Source organism: Austrofundulus limnaeus, unplaced genomic scaffold, assembly GCF_001266775.1.
Source record: "Austrofundulus limnaeus strain Quisiro unplaced genomic scaffold, Austrofundulus_limnaeus-1.0 Scaffold451, whole genome shotgun sequence".
NCBI classification, from domain to species: Eukaryota; Metazoa; Chordata; class Actinopteri; order Cyprinodontiformes; family Rivulidae; genus Austrofundulus; species Austrofundulus limnaeus.
The window spans coordinates 5,151-22,597 of NW_013952853.1; the positions used below are offsets into that span (position 1 = coordinate 5,151).

At 41.0% G+C, this 17,447-nt stretch overlaps 1 protein-coding gene and 1 long non-coding RNA gene across 2 annotated transcripts in view; one reads left to right on the top strand and one right to left on the bottom strand.

Annotated features, from left to right (window-relative positions):
• LOC106529547 (zinc finger and SCAN domain-containing protein 2) overlaps positions 1 to 2,249 on the bottom strand; it is a gene marked incomplete at its 3' end in the record, with an annotated part of 7,378 nt that extends 5,129 nt beyond the window's left edge. The window contains exons 1-2 of the mRNA XM_014025007.1: positions 1,931 to 2,249; positions 251 to 484 (exon numbers count right to left, since the gene is read on the bottom strand). Of these exons, the coding sequence (XP_013880461.1) occupies positions 251 to 484; positions 1,931 to 1,940 (244 nt within the window). The remainder of the gene's footprint in view (positions 1 to 250; positions 485 to 1,930) is intronic.
• A 4,165-nt stretch (positions 2,250 to 6,414) lies between these two features.
• Positions 6,415 to 8,534, top strand: LOC106529558 (uncharacterized). The gene is made up of 3 exons (XR_001311652.1): positions 6,415 to 6,592; positions 6,784 to 6,858; positions 7,839 to 8,534. It is a non-coding gene; the product is annotated as an uncharacterized LOC106529558 (long non-coding RNA).
• The last annotated feature ends 8,913 nt before the right edge of the window (positions 8,535 to 17,447 follow it).

Consider the following 17,447-nt stretch of genomic DNA (forward strand, 5'->3'; position numbering starts at 1 on the left):
GGCGTGATGGACCGCACATTTTCACGTCAAGTTTGGATTTTATAAATCACAACCTTGGCGTAAAAAGTGGCAAACGTAGGTTTCAGGGCTCAAATTGAGCGAATGCCGGTTGTATAAATCCGACCCCTGATCTGGAGCCTCCATGAGTCCCATTCATATGTTCCTTCATTCAGAACATTTTCATCTTCCTTACCCTTTCTGTCTGACTTTACTCCAGGTTTCCAGTTGTGAAGCTCCAGTCTGCCTTCACCATCCATCTCTTCTTCACTCTCCATCGTCCCGTTTTCAGAACCTCCACAGATTTCATCAAGTAGAGAAATGCATTGAAGCACCAATAAGTTCTGAGCCTTCAACTCCTGCATCAGCTGCTCCAACTCCCGGTTCATGCTGTGTTTAGTCTGGTTCTGGTTCATCTGAGGAGGTTCTGCTTCCTCKTGGGCCGTTTCAACCTCCTCCTCCTGACAAACATCTTGCTGTGGGACTTCTGGAGGAACAAACAGACAAACAAAGAAATGTTTAAGGACAAACAAACAAAGAAGGAACTTCAGGGAGGAGTTTGCAGCTTCTTTCAGGCCAGGGTTGGGATCTCAACACAACACCAGTCTCAGGTCGGGCAGTGATGAAAAAAATAAAAATAAACAAACATTATTACACGAGAATACAGCTTTAAAGTTGGACTAAAACCACTCCATTTCTTAACATTAATGATTTGCGTCTAAAACTCTGTCAACACAGATGGCAGGCAGTATGTATTTACAAGAGATTCACCTTTGGATTGAGGTATTTGGACAAATAATTATATACATTTCAGGGCTCTAGACTATCTTTTTGCACTGGTTACACTGGTGTGCCTAACATTTTTCCTTAGGTGCACCAGTACAAAAGTTAGGTGCACCTAAATTTACAAACGCATCACATTTAACATTGATGTTTTAATGGTTCACTTTTTAAAAATCATTGTTCATTACATAAGGTAATATTAACCCACAAATAATTTGTTAATCTAGCAAAAATAAAGTTCTATATTTGAACCAGAATTGTAGACATATAACCTACTAAAAAGTAATTTTTAGTGATTCTATGACCTGAAATTTTAACTTAAACATCAAGATAAATTAAATGAAAGAAATTCTAAAAGCTAAGTGCAAACGTTTAAGGGTTGAACATTTTATAAACATGGTTTTGTCTTTTAGACTACACCTGCCCCTCAGATGGACAACTCCTGTAGTTTGGCCTTCAGGATCTTTGGCCTTGGTTAAACCAGAACGATGAACAGAGAATTATGATTAACAGCAGAAATATTACAAATATTTATTAAATGAGAAAAAGCTTTTTAAAAGAACAAAAATAACATAACATGAAAAAGTCTTCAATTTAATTTGTATTAGTTGAATTTTATGTATCTCTCACTTAAATAACTAAGCTGTGTAGTCATAAAACCATTTTCAGATTCTGGAATGTAACTGTGGTGAAGCCYATTATATGTAAAAGCGGCCTGCCATACAGGTGAGCTTCCTGCTGGAGTGATCTGCTGCAGAGCAGAACCTGATGAACTTTACTGATAAGATGGACTTTACTGACTTAAGAGTAAGCAACCATCTACATTTAATTTCCACAGTTAACAACAACAACAACAACAACAACAACAACAAAACAACAACAACAACAAAAGTTTGACTGTTCGAAGGGGAAAAAAAGACGGTTGATTCACCGCGCGCCAGAGCGCGTTTGCGCGCGCATGTATTTGCTTTACTTGAGGATAGAAGAACAAGTTAGTCCAATATCTGTCAGATGTAATTAATTTTAATGAATTAACTGTGATATTTTATTGAGTTGGCAATAAAAGTTATTAGTTACCAAACTGTAATATTTAATAGCTCTGGTGTTGATCCACATCTGGTTCAGACAAAACTTGAGAAACAAGACGTACCTGTTGACATTTCACTTCTTTTGTCCACAACACAACCCAAATGGTTCCGAGGAGGCTGAGCTCAGCAAACAGAAGAATTAATGTCCTAAAGAAACTTCCTACAACTTTCAGTCAGAGCAACCAAAGCTGACACCTGTTAGCACCACCATGTTTGTGAGCAGGACCGCCGGTGTTGTACGACATTCAGTTCCCCTGTGAAAATCTGACCCCCCTGTGTTGGGAGCGCCAAGGCTGGTGTCCGGTCTTCGAGGTTTTTCGGACATGAAAAACTACTCGTGTCGAGGCTTCGGAGCAGCGCAAAAAATCCCGGAAGTCCGCAGTTGAGCAAGTATGGCAGATCGTTGTAACATAAAATAACTTCACCACACTTACATTCCAGACATGGTGTTTTATGACCAGATATATTAGCTGATTAACATATCTCTGATTACAGTCTGACTAGTATAAATGACGTCAGATTTATCATTTAAGTTATATTGAGGCTCCACATAAAGATAACCAAATTAATACTTTTAAATGGTCAGTAACAATAAAATTCATTTTGGTCAAAGTAACTGTTGGACATATAATGGTTAAGTACACTTAAGATAAATGTTAAAATTGTAATCCATCAGCTTCAATTTATTCTCTGCAACATGAAATCACATTGACTTACCTCAGTACACAACTAACTGCATCATTACAGACAACTTGTATATTCATATTAAAATTCATTGATTCGGCTCATCTTATTGTTTGATAGCTTTTTGTTTATGAAAGACTTGTGAATTTCAATTTTTATGTTATAAAAATACACACTTGTGAACTGAATAATGTTTACAATATTTAATAAGCTGCTATGATTTATAAACCTGATATGGAAACATGTACAACTAGACATGGGTTTTTACGATGTAAAAAACAAATGTGCATTGCCTGCAACATTGGACTTGCAGAATGAAGTGTGACCAAGTTCTAATGTGTTTTCTAATTATTATCAGTCAAACACCTGCCAAGTCAGCAGGTGTTTGTAATTAGGGTAATTGTGTGACAATATAACAAACTGAAATTATGTAGTTTTACTTAAGCAGTTTGTTCATAGCTGGGATTGAACCCTGATCTCCTGAATGAAATCTCACTATGTTCACCATGAGACTATAGGAGCTATGGTAGAGGACAATCCCAGGGCTTGGATTGTATGTATGCAGAAAGAGTTCACCTTGCCAATACAATTATGCACACCAAAGAGCATAATATTACAAAAATAGAGCAGTATTGACAATATTATAGTAAAACATCAAAATACAATCATATTAGTACTGTAAACACTGAACTACTGAGTTGAAATATTAAACTATAGTGCAGTACCAAGTTGAGTACAGCAGGGGCAGTATTGGACCAATAAAAGGCTCCATTGACTGCCATTATAATTCATTAAACATTAATATTTCATAAACTATAAGTTTTACAGGCACCAAAAGGCATAGCCATCATTTGGCACAGGTGCTTTACAGATATAAATTACAATGGCAGCTCTAGGACAAAGTATGCAGGAGGAGAAGCATGCCAAAGTTGAGATGAATTGGCTGGGAAACAAATCACAAATCACTGATAAAACCTGAACATTATAGCTGTCAATTTTTTTATAGACCATCCATTTCATGAGAATCATTTTCTTTAGTAAGGCATAAAAATGTGGGAAACCAGTCATTTTCACAACTAAAAGTTTATTTGACTTAATTTGAAAGTTTTTATAACAATCCATGCATAATCTTTATACCAGCAGTTTGATCTCGACACCATTGTTCTTTCTATTCAGGATTTCTTATTCAGCTTTTGATGAATGGCTTGGATGACAGTTGAATTTCCTCCACGATGAACTAATAATCAAAGAGGGTTTCCGGTGGGGGAAGGAAGTGAATGTTAAAACAGGGAGTTCTGCAATGGCTGCTTTGGAGCGTTGAAGTAAATGTTCGTCAGTTGAATAAGAGCTCAATCGTGTCTGTGGATTTATTTTATTTTGTCTACAAGGGAGAATCACAGTATCGCAAACCCACGAGTCTGACACTGGTGGCAGCGGTGTGTCGAGTTTGGGGCTCTTCTTCTCACAGTTTGGCGGACTTTTAAATTGGCGCGAGCTAGCCATTACTTCAATGCTACATCGACGGTAGCTGTCTTCATTCAGTTTAGGTTTATACCGTTTCTACACACACACACACATACACACACACACACACGCACGCACGCATGCACGCACGCACAGTGCCCCACCATGCTATGGAAACAAATATTAGTCTTATGTATTTTGTACTCGTAAATCAGACTTTGTACCTGTAGATTAAGATTTGTAACTTTTGGATGTGTAAATAGGAATGTGTGTGTAAAATAAAGTTGTGTCTGTAAAAATAAAATTTATATCTGTAAAAATAAGATTTGCATTTGTAAAAATTAAATCTGTATCTGTAAAAATAATATTTGTATCTGTAAAAAATATTTACACAAGTTACAGTCTTTTTTTGTTAAGGTCTGTTTACAGGTACAAAGCAAAAATCTACGTGTAAATCTCTCTGCTCAAGTTCAAAACTTGCATGTGAGTTTCACTTTACAAGTACGAATTCTGACCACGTTTTTCTGCCTCCAGCTGATTGGTCAATGTCTTGTCAATCATAGATTTAACATCCAATCAGAGAACAGATGGGTTTGGCTGTCGTGTCTGCACATCTACTCAGATATATAGCTTACCCATATAGCTTATCCCATACCCCTCCCTCCCACTGCTGTAAGGTGGGAGAGAGGCTTCAGAGTCAGAGCAGCAGTAGTGAGAGAGAAATAAAGAAAGCTATATTTGTGAAGAGAAGCCATCTGGTCTCCTCCATGTCAATGTGTCTCCCTCTTACAATAGTGTTATTGCAAGAGTGATTCTTTCAACAATAGGTGAGAATCAGGGCAGAGAAGTACGGAGCCCGCGAGGGGACATGGGGATTTTTTTCCCTTTTGCTTTCTCACGCGATACTTTTGCGTTCCCACGCAATACCTTTGCATTCCCTCGCAATATTTTTGCATTCCCTCGCAATACCTTTGTGTTTCCTCACAATACTTTTGCATTCCCTCGCAATATTGTTTTGCGTTCTCACGCAAAAGTTTGTTTTGAACATGAACTGAATTAAATCAGACTTTTATTTTGAAATATCTGGTTGCCAAAACAGGATGTGTCGCCACAAGTTCGTGACATTGACATTGATGTTGCGTGGCTGCACTGTGTTAAAATATTGGCATATGACATACTTCCATGCGCAGTTGTGTGATATATTCATTCTGAAGCTGAATTAAAGCAGTAGGCTAACTCGCTAATGGTAAACAAATGAGTTTGTCCCGGCAGGCACAACAGTGAGAAACTACTTTTGTGAGGGAACGCAATACTATTGCGTGGGAACGCAAAAGAAAAATAATCTCCCGTGTCCCCTCCCAGGCTCCGTAGAGGAGAGAGGATGAAAACTAAATAAAAAAAAAACCCTCTTGTGATATACATTCAACTTTTTTTTTTAGATAATCCATGGTCTTACAGCATAATTCTTCAAGGAAAATTCATACATGTCAAGTTGTATGGATTGTCCATAATTTACACAGACTTTCCATCATTTTTCCATCACCTCTTGACCAGGTCACCCTCGTAAAAGAGATCCTGATCTCAATGGGTTTTCCACCTGGTTAAATAAAGGTTATTGATTGATTGATTGATTGATTGATTGATTGATTGATTGATTGATTGATTGATTGATTGATTGATTGATTGATTGATTGATTGATTGTGCAGGTATATGGATGTATAGAGAAATCTCACAGATTTTTTCAAGTTTAATGAATTTTTTCAAAACCTCAGATTCAAATTTATTTAACATGTAAGAGCCTGTTGGACGTTAAAAAAACAATAACATCAAATGACCATCTTCAAACCTGTTCTGCTGCTAGTAATGAGACTAATCACAAGTTCTGCACTTCTTGAATTCTCCCTTCCTCCTGCATGCTTTGCAGCAGGTGCTGTCATCTTTGCGGCCAACAGCCCCGCCCCCCAGTATCAGAATCGGTATCGAAATAAGCGATTCTTGCACAGTAATTATTTGGTATCGGTTCGATACCAAAATTCCCAGTATCGTCCACCCCTACACTACACTCGCTGTGAAGCACCCTCGCAGCTAAACTGAGTCCCCTTGATGGCGCTGTATATATGGCATCAATTCAATGTCAGAACTGTCGCGAGAAAAAACGACATTTCGCGCGCGCAAATACATTTCGCGCAAGCAAATTCATATCCGCGCGCGAGCAAATTCATAACCGCACGAGAGGGGATTGAGCTCCGCGAGCGGACATTTGCTCGCACGCGCGCATTGTCTCCTTTCGTGCACAGAATCTCTCGGCCCACGCGCGCGCACACACAATTACCCTTGCGCGAGTCTTTTTTTTCTTTCCCCCCTCGCGCGAGCTTCCTCTACTGCTCGCTCGCCAGTTACTTTTGGCAGAAGGTGGGCGGATCCAGTTGGGGTTTCTGTTAATACACGATTGGTTAAGGTCCCTGTCTTCTGTGATTGGCCYGCTTCAGAAGAAAGGCGGAAGAAGAAGCGTCTGCGGACTGGAGCGTGGTCTAAACATGGTCAAAGCTATGAAGGCATGGCAGACCATCAAGAGGTGAGTCATGTCTATCTTGATATGCTTAATTGTCTGTGTGTAACACAACTTATCATTTTCTTTAGCTCAACATTTACTAAGTAACTTCCCAAACATTGCCTCCATTATCTGTCTGCAGAAGCACTTGGTAATTTGATGGCCCACCTAAGCTAACGCTATCTGACTACTCTGTTTTGTTTATATTTGTACAGACACAGATGCAAAATGCTGCCATGCAGGTAGTTGCACTAATAAGAAGACTGAGAGTGACCCATCTGCTCAAAACCGTAAGTGTGCTCTCAGTGTGGTGTAAGATTATTTAGCTGTGTCATTCTATAAATATGCCGTTTTTTAAAATGGCTGCACAGTAATCATAAAAACACCACTGATGTGATTCACTGAAAATTTTGCAAATCATATTACATGTGGAGCTCATAAAAATGGACCTGCTTATGTTTAAAAATAGGTGAACCTGATTTTAAGTACACTTGAAACTCACCAGTAATTAGTCTGTGTCCTAAGAGTAAAAACTATAATGAAAATAAAGCAAATGTAAGGAGAGGAGATTTCAGAGCACTAACTAATGCCATTCTTTGCTCAGACACAGTAAGCATGTAACAGTACTGTAATGTTACATTAGATTGACATATTAGCAAAAAATAAATGTTGGACCAGGGTGAACATCACAATCTAAAATAAAACCATCCTGGATGGGAAGCGAAGTGTCTTCAACTTTACAATTAAAAGGTTTATGATTTATGAATGGCCTGAGGGAGCTTAAAGCCAGACTGGTCTGTGTGGACATTTTTAAAGAACAGTCTTGTGAAAGAGGCTTAATGGAAATGGTTTTACAAAAAGGTATATCTTTCTGGTTAGTGATTTAAATGTGCCAGCTGGCATTATTAGTTAATTGATTTAGCCATTATTTGACAATTAATTATAAATCGATTAATTGTTTGCATCCCTAGACATGACGTGTACATAATGTAAAATGTTACATTTTGCTTGTTACTTAAACTCTTCAGTCTTGTTAAGATACAGATGCAATCTGCCTGTAATCTCCCCTCATTGACAATTTTATAACTCATTATAGTGATAAAACTTTTACTGTCAGGTCCCTAAATTATCTAATGGGAGTGAAATTAAACACTTGAGCTTAATTTTGCTRTCTTTCAGATAATATCAGGAAACGTAAAAAAAAAAAAATCCCTTACATTTGCTTGTGTGAAGCTAAAAAAAATGTTGTTTAATTGCCTATTCTTTTCAGAGGAGGAGAATGGCTCCGGGGACACCACAAAGACCATGAAGGAAAATGAGAGTGATCTTGAAGATGGACATGGGGAGGAGATGGAGAAAGATGGACAAAAGAGAAAGAAAGACACGGTCWCTGTTGGTTGCTTCCTGCAGTGGCTTACTGGACAGGCACATGTTCCCATCACCTCAACAGAGCGTGAAAGATTCAAGATCCATACAGAATTTGACCATGACTGTGGACTGCGCTATGGTCCACACACAGTATGCTTCCCAGTTGTCAGTGCATGCTCTAACTTGTCTTTAGTAGTCATATCTGGAATGCAAAACACTCATTCAATAATACAAACACATTAAACACATTCTATGATAGTCTTCAAATATGAAACAATGACATTAGTAGTCTTCAAATATGAAACAATGACATTAATAGTCTTCAAATATGAAACAATGACATTACATCAACTGAACTTGCTCAAAAGGCAAAAGTACTTCCTGGAAAAAAAAGGAAAAAAAAACTGCAATAAAAGCTGGCAGAAGAAAGCACACCTATGCACGACCAAATTCACAACTGTTTTGGATAGCCAGTGTGATGATGTTGACAAACTCTGGATATGAGCTGGGGTGCTGTGTTGGAAACGTTATTGAGTTGGTGTCTTGTTTTTAGTTTTTTTTTGTTTGTTTTTGTTTTTTAATAAAAATGATGTATCGACTACGTTTCCCTACATGTTTTTTTTAAGTACGGGAAGTTTTCAGAAAAGGGGACACTTTCTCAAACWTTTTAAATAAATTGTGTATGTATGATTAAGACACATGAGTAAATTGATGAAATTACATAAAAGGGAAAAATGAAAGCAAAAATCTTTAATTTAGAACAAATTGGTAAGTTTAAAACGCAACATTTTACAATAAAATGACGGGTTTAATTTTCAATTCATTTATTACATATAGAAGCAGAGTATTCAAATCTTAACAGAAAAAGTAAGCATTTATAATCCTTATATGTTCAACCGTTACTGAGGTTCAGCAGAGCAGCTCTGTACTGCCGACTTGACATAAGTGGCGCCATCGTGTGGCATTAAAGGTACTACAGAATGTTAGGCTATTGTATACTTGCCAAGTTGGAGTTTATTCAATAAAGTTTCTTTACAAAAAATGCTGTCCGGCCAATCACAGAAGACAGGGACCTTAACCAATCATGTGTATTAACAGAAACCCCAACTGGATCCGCCCACCTTCTGCCAAAAGTAACTGGCGAGCGAGCAGCAGAGGAAGCTCGCGCGAGGGGGGAAAGAAAAAAAAAGACTCGCGCAAGGGTAATAGTGTGTGCGGGCGCGCGCGGGCCGAGAGATTCTGTGCACGAAAGGAGACAATGCGCGCGTGCGAGCAAATGTCCGCTCGCGGAGCTCAATCCCCTCTCACGCGGATATGAATTTGCTCGCGCGCGGATATGAATTTGCTCGCGCGAAATGTATTTGCGCGCACGAAATGTCGTTTTTTTCTCGCGACAGTTCTGACATTGAATTGACGCCATATATATACACCCTCCTCTTTTGAGACGGGCTCTCCTCACACGACCAGAACAGGAAGCTGTCATCACTATGGTAACAGTCCAAGTTCTGGCAGCGGCTGAATGCTGAAGAACGGACCGAGTAAGATTGTTTAGAAGAAGCTTTTTGTCAACAAATATTTAATTAGGCCCACATTTTAGAGAGTTTTCAGATATGAATTTATTTTTTAACAATTTGGCCAACCCTCCGCGGGCACACGCAAACTGAGTGAGTAGGGAGTGGGGTGAGGGTGTAGCCACTGATTGGGAAAGGCCCTATGTCACAGGACGACAGACTGACCACATCCAACCAGGAGCTGCAGCGCAGGGTTGGGGACAACCAACGCATCCCGGTTGCTCCGAACAGGGGTATCCCACTGCCCCCGCCTTTCTGCAACAACGGACGAGAGTCGTTCACCCTATGGGCTCGACGGTAAGAGGTTATTCAGCAAGCTCGTTATAAAGACAATGCTGTGGATCTGACACAAACCTTGCTCTGGAATTACCCACACTGTTGCCGCCTGAGCTTTTCTTAATGTGAGACAATTTGCCCAAGGAAACACAGAGTTCATTTGAAGCTATGAAAAAGCATCTCCAAGATGTGTTTGGCCAGAAGGATGTTATTGCTTCATTTCAAACTTTTCCCAACGCCCGTCATCGGCTGCCTAATAAAGAGATGGAAGTTTATGCTGCTTGTTGTCTAGTAAAAGAAGCATTTACTGACTTTGAGCAAAATGCACATGAGTACATGAAAATGTCCCGTTTTATTGCGGGGTTTGGATCAGGAACTACAGATCAAGAGTCACAAGAGAGGAGTGAAGACATTTCAGGAGGCTTTTAAGGTTGCTGCACGAGCAGAGTGGGCTCGTCAAGCTGCTCGTTTAATGTCACCATTACTGCTTGGTGCTACAGTACAAGATTCCCTTCTGTGAATACTGTTTCTAATGAACAATCATATCTGAAAACTGCCATACAAGACCTCACTAGCACTGTAAAATATCTGAGTAAAGAACTAGGGACACTGAAGCTGAAGTTGGATGACAGAGGTTCACTTTCACCAACAAGACAGTTTCGCCAGCCCTCCCCTGAGTATATGCACCATTCTGGACGCAGACAAAATTTTGCTCGGATTGACAGACTATACAACAGGGATTATAGATCCAGTTCCCCATCCTTCAGGACCAGCGATGAGAGGTATGGTCCAGTGACTATTGCAATGAGGACAACAGAGGACGTCACCAGTCACCTGGAAGACAACCGTATGAATGGAGACGGAGGAGCCAGAGCCCGCAACCAAAACATGTCTCGTTTCAGGACCATAAACTCACTGTGCCCTCACCTGTGTTTTATCGCCAGCCAGCTGATCAACACTCAGAGCGTGAACATCCGGGCTACTCAACTGATGGATCGTACTATCAGGGAAACAACCACTAGCTGTTGAGGAGGGGCACTCACCAGCTTGCTCAGGTACAGCCCTAAATGACTGTGGAATTACTCATGTTGGCAATGGTGTACAGTCACTGCCCTCTGGTGGTCCCCCATGTGCACACCAGAACCACCAGATTCTGACGCCATTATTTCAGCAGTAAGTGAAACACCTTTTACCTCCTATGTTAATGTGATCTTAGAGGGGTCTGAAACACATATTATGTTGGATTCAGGCTCACGTTTCATTTATAAGTGAAACAACCAGAATGTCGATCCCTGCACTAGCTAAAAAAACTCTGAAAAAAACTTTGTTTTATCAAAAGCAGTGATGGGGCACAGTTTGGACACTTTAGGCACTATTGAAGTGACTGTAACGATGGGTTCGTATACATTACACCATGATATACAGGTAAGGAGAAATGTCAGTGCAGATACTCTGCTTGATATAAACTTTTTACAACTTCACAATGTGGTCCTGGACTTTGGTCGGGGCATTGGGAGGATATTCCCCTCCTCAGAAAAACTCAGTTGGCCCCCTTGAACTGTACAACAGAACAGAATGTTCTGTAATGTATAACAGAATATACAGTGGTGCCACCACATTGTGAGATAAACTGCAAAGTGTCATTAACTCCTCCATCTGTGACTGTGACCAACCCTGCTGACTACGATGGTTGCATTGAGCCTTATCAGTGTCATGGTCTGTGTTTATTTTCCTTAGTTTTCTAGTGTTTTCAGTGTTCCCCTGTGTTTCTCTGCCCTGCAGCCCCACCCTCTCTCACCTGTGTCCTTTTGTGTCTGCTCCAGGTGTGTCTTGTTGCCCTAATTAGTTTTCTGRGTATTTAAGCCCTGTCCTGTCTCAGTCTTGTGTCGGATCATTGTTTGTCTGTCATGGTTCTCTGTGCGTTGTTCCCCCTGCCTGTGTGAMCCTCGTGCCTCCTGTAAGTTCAGCTGTCTTTACAGCATTTTTGTTATTTAAAATAAATTTTTGTTCTACTTTTGGAGCCTGCCTGCACCCTGGGTCTGTTCTTGCCAAATCCTCACAATCAGTTGAACCTGGATGGCATTTTTGTGGTACATACTTTGACCACAGCTAGAAATGGTCTTGCTGTTGTTTGGCTTATGAACCCAACCAATGGGCCTGTTACTTTACAACCTGGGATGCAAATAGGCCAGTTTTTCCCTGTTTTTAAAGGGGACATTGTTCCGGACTGTACTCTGTGTCAGCCAACCCCTATATGTTGGTTTGACATGGACCAGACTCAAATAGTCACTAACTCCAGTCAAGTTGATCAACATCTACAGATGCCATTTGAAGTCTCTGGGGAACACTTATCTCCCTTGGAAAAGACTAAACTTAATGAACTTTTACTACAGTACATGGACTTTTTTAGTAAAAGCCCCAACGATTTTAAATGAACAGACATTGCCAAGCACAAAATGAACACCAACACTGCAACTCCTGTATGTAAACGAGCTTACCATACCTCACCACAAATGCAGGAGATCATTGAATTGCAGGTGGAAAAGATGTTGGACAAAGGACTCATAGAAGTCAGTCATAGCCCATGGGCTGCCCTTGTGGTCATAGTGAAAAAGAAGGACGGTTCATGGAGGTTTTGTGTAGTAGACTGTCGGGGTCTAAATGCAGTCACCACTAAAGATGCTCGTCCTTTACCATGTAATGATGACACACAGGATAACCTTAGGGAAGGGCTATTCAACTGGTGGCCCGTGGGCCACATCCGGCCCGCGAGTGACCAAAGTTCGGCCCGCCAATTGGTTTATTCATCTCTTAAGCCCAAACCCCTGGTTTTCTACTTTAATTACTCTAAATTATTTAGTTAAACATAGACATGTATGGTATGTACAGAAATGCCAGAATCTTGGCTAGAAACTGGTAAAGAAAAGAAGAAAGTTAAAACTACAAGCAGTTGAAGATAAAATGATGAAAACTGTGGTAGCAAGATTTACCAAGAATGCAGAAACATGTTGGAATAAATGCACAGAAAGTCTGTGTGTATGGTCGTCAAATGATTTAATTCTGAGCAACAACACAGCAGACGGTCAATCAGGAAGTCTGTCGAGTTGTGGCTGGCTCTCGTCAGAGAACAGCCAATGATATAACATCATGTGACATGCTTACAACCAATCACAAATCGCCAACTGTAACCACCTAACCAATAACAGGGCTCTCAGCCCAGAAGCTACCTTATCAGAATTAAAGAGGTCATGCATTGCTGGAGTCTTGAAGTCTGGGCCGATAGAGTAAAACAGCCGAAACTAGTAATCATAGTGCCAGTAATCATATCTTATGATTACTGGACAGTGTCAAGGTAGAGCAGATATAAATAATTAGTCCAAAACAAAAGTGAAAATAAAATCGGTTTAAAATTTTGGCAAGTCAGAGATGTCAAAATATTATTTGTGTCTAATAATAGGAGGCATAATGTGTTCTATTTATTTTTGATAATGTGTAATTATCACTACTCTTATAGGGTTTTGTATGTTGTATTCATGATTAAATGCAGCAAAATAAACTAATTCAAAGGTAACAGATCTTTGTAATACTTGGTTTATTTACATAATAACTTTAATTGCTGGATGTTCGGCCCCTCAGCTGTTGACCAGCAGTAACTGTGGCCCCCGGAGCAATTTAGTTGAACAGCCCTGCCTTAGGGGCTCTTCAGTTTTCAGCACTATGGACCTTTCATCAGGTTATTGGCAGGCGCAGATTGATGAGAAAGACAAAATGAAAACAGCATTCACCACGGGAAGAGTCCTCTACCAGTTTACCAATGCCAATGGGTCTGGTAAATCCTACGTCTACTTTTCAACATCTGATGCAGTTGGTCTTACAAGGTTTGTCATGGAAAACCTGCCTCGTTTACCTTGACGATATTATTGTATACAGTGCCAACTTTTTTGATAATTTGGAACACTTACAGGAAGTGTCCTGATGCATCTCAGTAATCCAGGTAGAAAAAGTCTGTGCGATCACAAAATGATCACAGTCCTCCTGACACTTAACAGCATATACTATATTAGTGTCAGGAGGACTGTGATCAGTTATACATTGGGGAAACAAAACAGCCACTGTTCAAAAGAATGAGCCAGCACAGACGAGCTACATCGTCAGGTCAGAACTCTGTAGTTTACACTCATCTACAGGCCAGCGGTCACTCTTTCAGGGATGAAGATGTTCTCATCCTTGATAGAGAGGAACGTTGGTATGAGAGAGGTGTAAAGGAAGCCTTCTTTGTGAAGAAAAACCATCCACCATTAAACAGAGGTGGAGGCCTTCGTGTCCAGTTGTCCTCCTCCTACAATGCTGTTATTGCAAGTATGACTCAGCCCCCTGTGAGCAAAACGAGTGAATCAGGGCCCAACGATACCCAATACAAATAGGGAAAAAGAGACAAAAACAAGGGGACGTTGAACCCCACTTGCACTCACTACATACACATAACAAAACACCAAATAACCACAGTCGAAGCATCCAAACCAATGTCAGGTGATGGGGCACGTGACCTTCAATGAACAATAGAGCTAATCAAGCCTATTGTTAGGCGATGGCCCTTGTCGTCGCATGATTTACCAAGAATGCAGAAACACGTTGGAATAAATGCACAGAAAATCTGCGTGTATGGTCGTCAAAATGATTTAATCTTGAGCGACAACAAACAGAAGTCAATCAGGAAGTCTGTCATGTTTGTTTCTGCCGCGTCAGCGTAGCGCAGCCAATAATATAACATCATGTTAACATCATGTGACATGCTTATAACCAATCACAGATCGACGAATGTAACTGCCTAGCCAATAACAGGGCTCTCAGCCCAAAGAGTTCCTTATCAAAACAAGAGAGGTCAGTCCATTGCTGGAGTCCTGTCGTCTGGGTGAAACAGATTAACAGCCGAAAACTGGTTATGATAAGATATGGTTACTGGACAGTGTCAAGGTAGAACAGATATACATAATTAATCCATAACAGCCCTCTTTTGCATGTGACTAACCTGTTTGTCCACCATGCGGAGGCAGTGCTTATAAGGCTGAGTTCACCGGAAACTCATCAGACTGAAGAAGTCTCTTGGAGGAGAGACGAAACGTTTCACTAAAGAAGAACCCATCCAGAGAACCTACTTATTTTTTTCTTTTTGACTTACAGGAAGTGGTTGACCGTTTCAGAGCAGCCATTCTGAAACTCAAACCCTCCAAATGTCACTTTGCAAAAAAAGAAGGGGTTTTCTTGGCCATGATGTATCTGCTGGGGGCCTTAAGCCAGATCCCAAAAATGTTGAAAAAGTAAAGCAGTGGCCCACTCCAACTAGCCCCATAGAAGTGAGAGCATTTTTGGGTTTATGCTCATGCTATAGATGGTTTATCTATAAATATGCAAAGCTGTCTGAGCCACTTCACGCACTCACACAAAAAAGGAAAATATTTTGTTGGATAGAAACTGAACAGGGTGCTTTTGAGGCATTACGACACACCCTAAGCAGTGCTCCTATTCTCTTATCCAGACTTTTCACGTGAGTTTCTGCTTTTTACTGATGCTTCAAATGTGGCCATTTGTTGTGTGCTGTCGCAGGTGGATAATAACAATTTGGAAAATGTCATTGCCTATGGCAGTCATGTCCTTACAAAAAGAGAAAAATGTTGGTCCACCTGTGACAGAGAGTTATGGGCCATTGTCTGGTCTGTTAGACAGTTTCGCCAATATTTAACTGGACACCATTTTCGAATCATCACTGACCACAAACCTCTTCTTAGTCTAAGAAAGATGGCTTTGGACTGTGACCCGACTGGACGTAAAGCCAGGTGGGCTCTTGAAATTGATCGCTTTGACTGGATTGTTGAACACAGACAGGGAAACAAACATGCAAATGCTGATTCAATGTCACGCCGCCTGTCACCAGTTGTTGACTGTCCCACTGAGGAAGATCCCTCAAACTCCTCTTTTGTTGAAACAACAGTGGCTGTAACACCTGTGGACACTACTGCTTTGGTTCAGCAGGTGGCTCCAGGTCAAAATATTGAACTCTTATTTCTAAACAGAGACACTGACTACCTTGAGAAGACCCAGAACAGCGATCCTGTGATAAAACTGTTCTGGAATGGGTACTCACAAAAAAAAGGCCTCCTTTTGCGAAAATAAAGAAGTACTCCCCTGAGCACAGACAGTTTTGGAAGGAGTTTCCAAAACTTGTTGTTAGTGACTCTCTTCTCTGTCGACAGGTTAGGCCTCCCCCTGGTGACCCTGTCATGCAGGTTGTTATTCCCAGTGCTCCGCAAAAGGAAGTGTTTGGGGCACTACATGGCCAGACTCTTGCTGGACATTTTGATGCTGTAAAGACTTTACAATGTGCTCAGGCCAGATGCTATTGGCCATACATGTCTCGAGATATAACTGAATGGTGTTTACAATGTGTGGTATGTGAAGCACGGCGACCGCCAATGCCCCGACAGCAGGCCTCCTTAAAACACCGTGTTGTGTCAAAACCATTTGAAGAAATAGCAATGGATTTTACTGAATTGCCTCTCACTGTCCATGCAAACAGACACATATTTGTTGCAATGGACTATTTCATGAAGTACATTGACCTGTATGCACTTCCTGACCAGAGGGCTGTGACTGTGGCGAAGTGTTTGTTTGAGGACTACATTTGTCGCCATGGTGTACCCCACAGTCTACACACAGATCAGGGGTGCCAGTTTGACTCAGAACTGATAAAGTCTTTGTGTTCAAGTATGGGTGTACACAAAACAAGGATATCTCCATATCATGCGATGTCAGCTGGAATGGTGGAAAGGGCTAATAGATCAATAAAAGACCAGCTAGCCAAACACCTTTATTCAAAAGGGGGTGAGAGTGGGATGACCACATAAAACAGGTTGAGTTTGCGTACAACACTCATGTTCACTCCTCCACAAATTTCACCCCATTTTTTTCTGGTTCATGGTAGGGAAGTTTGTTTACCAGCTGATCTTCTCCTCAAAGCACCCAGTAGCATTGGGCAAACACCCACATGTACGCCTAGTGACTGTGCTGCTACTGTACTAAACAAACTATGAGCTTTTGATGCTACAGCAACAAACATTGCAGCTGCAGCCTCACAACAGAAACACTATTATGACAGGAAKGTGAGACATGCAGCTTATGATCCAGGGGATTAAGTGTGGGTTGACCTCCCCGCTTTGTCTAGGCATAAACTAGCTCCTATGGACTGGTCCATTCAAAGTTTTGAGCCGGCTAGATTTTGATGCTGGCAATGGTGCTAATTATGAGGTGTTGGACCAACTTGACCCCAGGGCAAAACCCAAAATTATTTACTACAACCGCCTTAAGCCATATCGGTCTCCTGTACCCAGGTCACCTTTGCCAAACTTGTCACCCAGTTGCCTCGTACTGGGACACCCCCTTTGACAGTGACRGCTCTCTCAGGATCTAGACCATGGACATTTGAGTGTAGTGAGACAGGCATTCCTGACATGGCCGGTGATGTTCTGACTCCTCCCTGTGGTCAAGGTGAGGGTAGCATTCCAGCTGTAGCTGCAGGCCCACAGGTCACCGAAACGCCGTCTCCAGGGGAACTAAAGANCCCCCAAGACTAAATAAATAAAGGGTGGCTCCCTGCTGGCACCCCGATT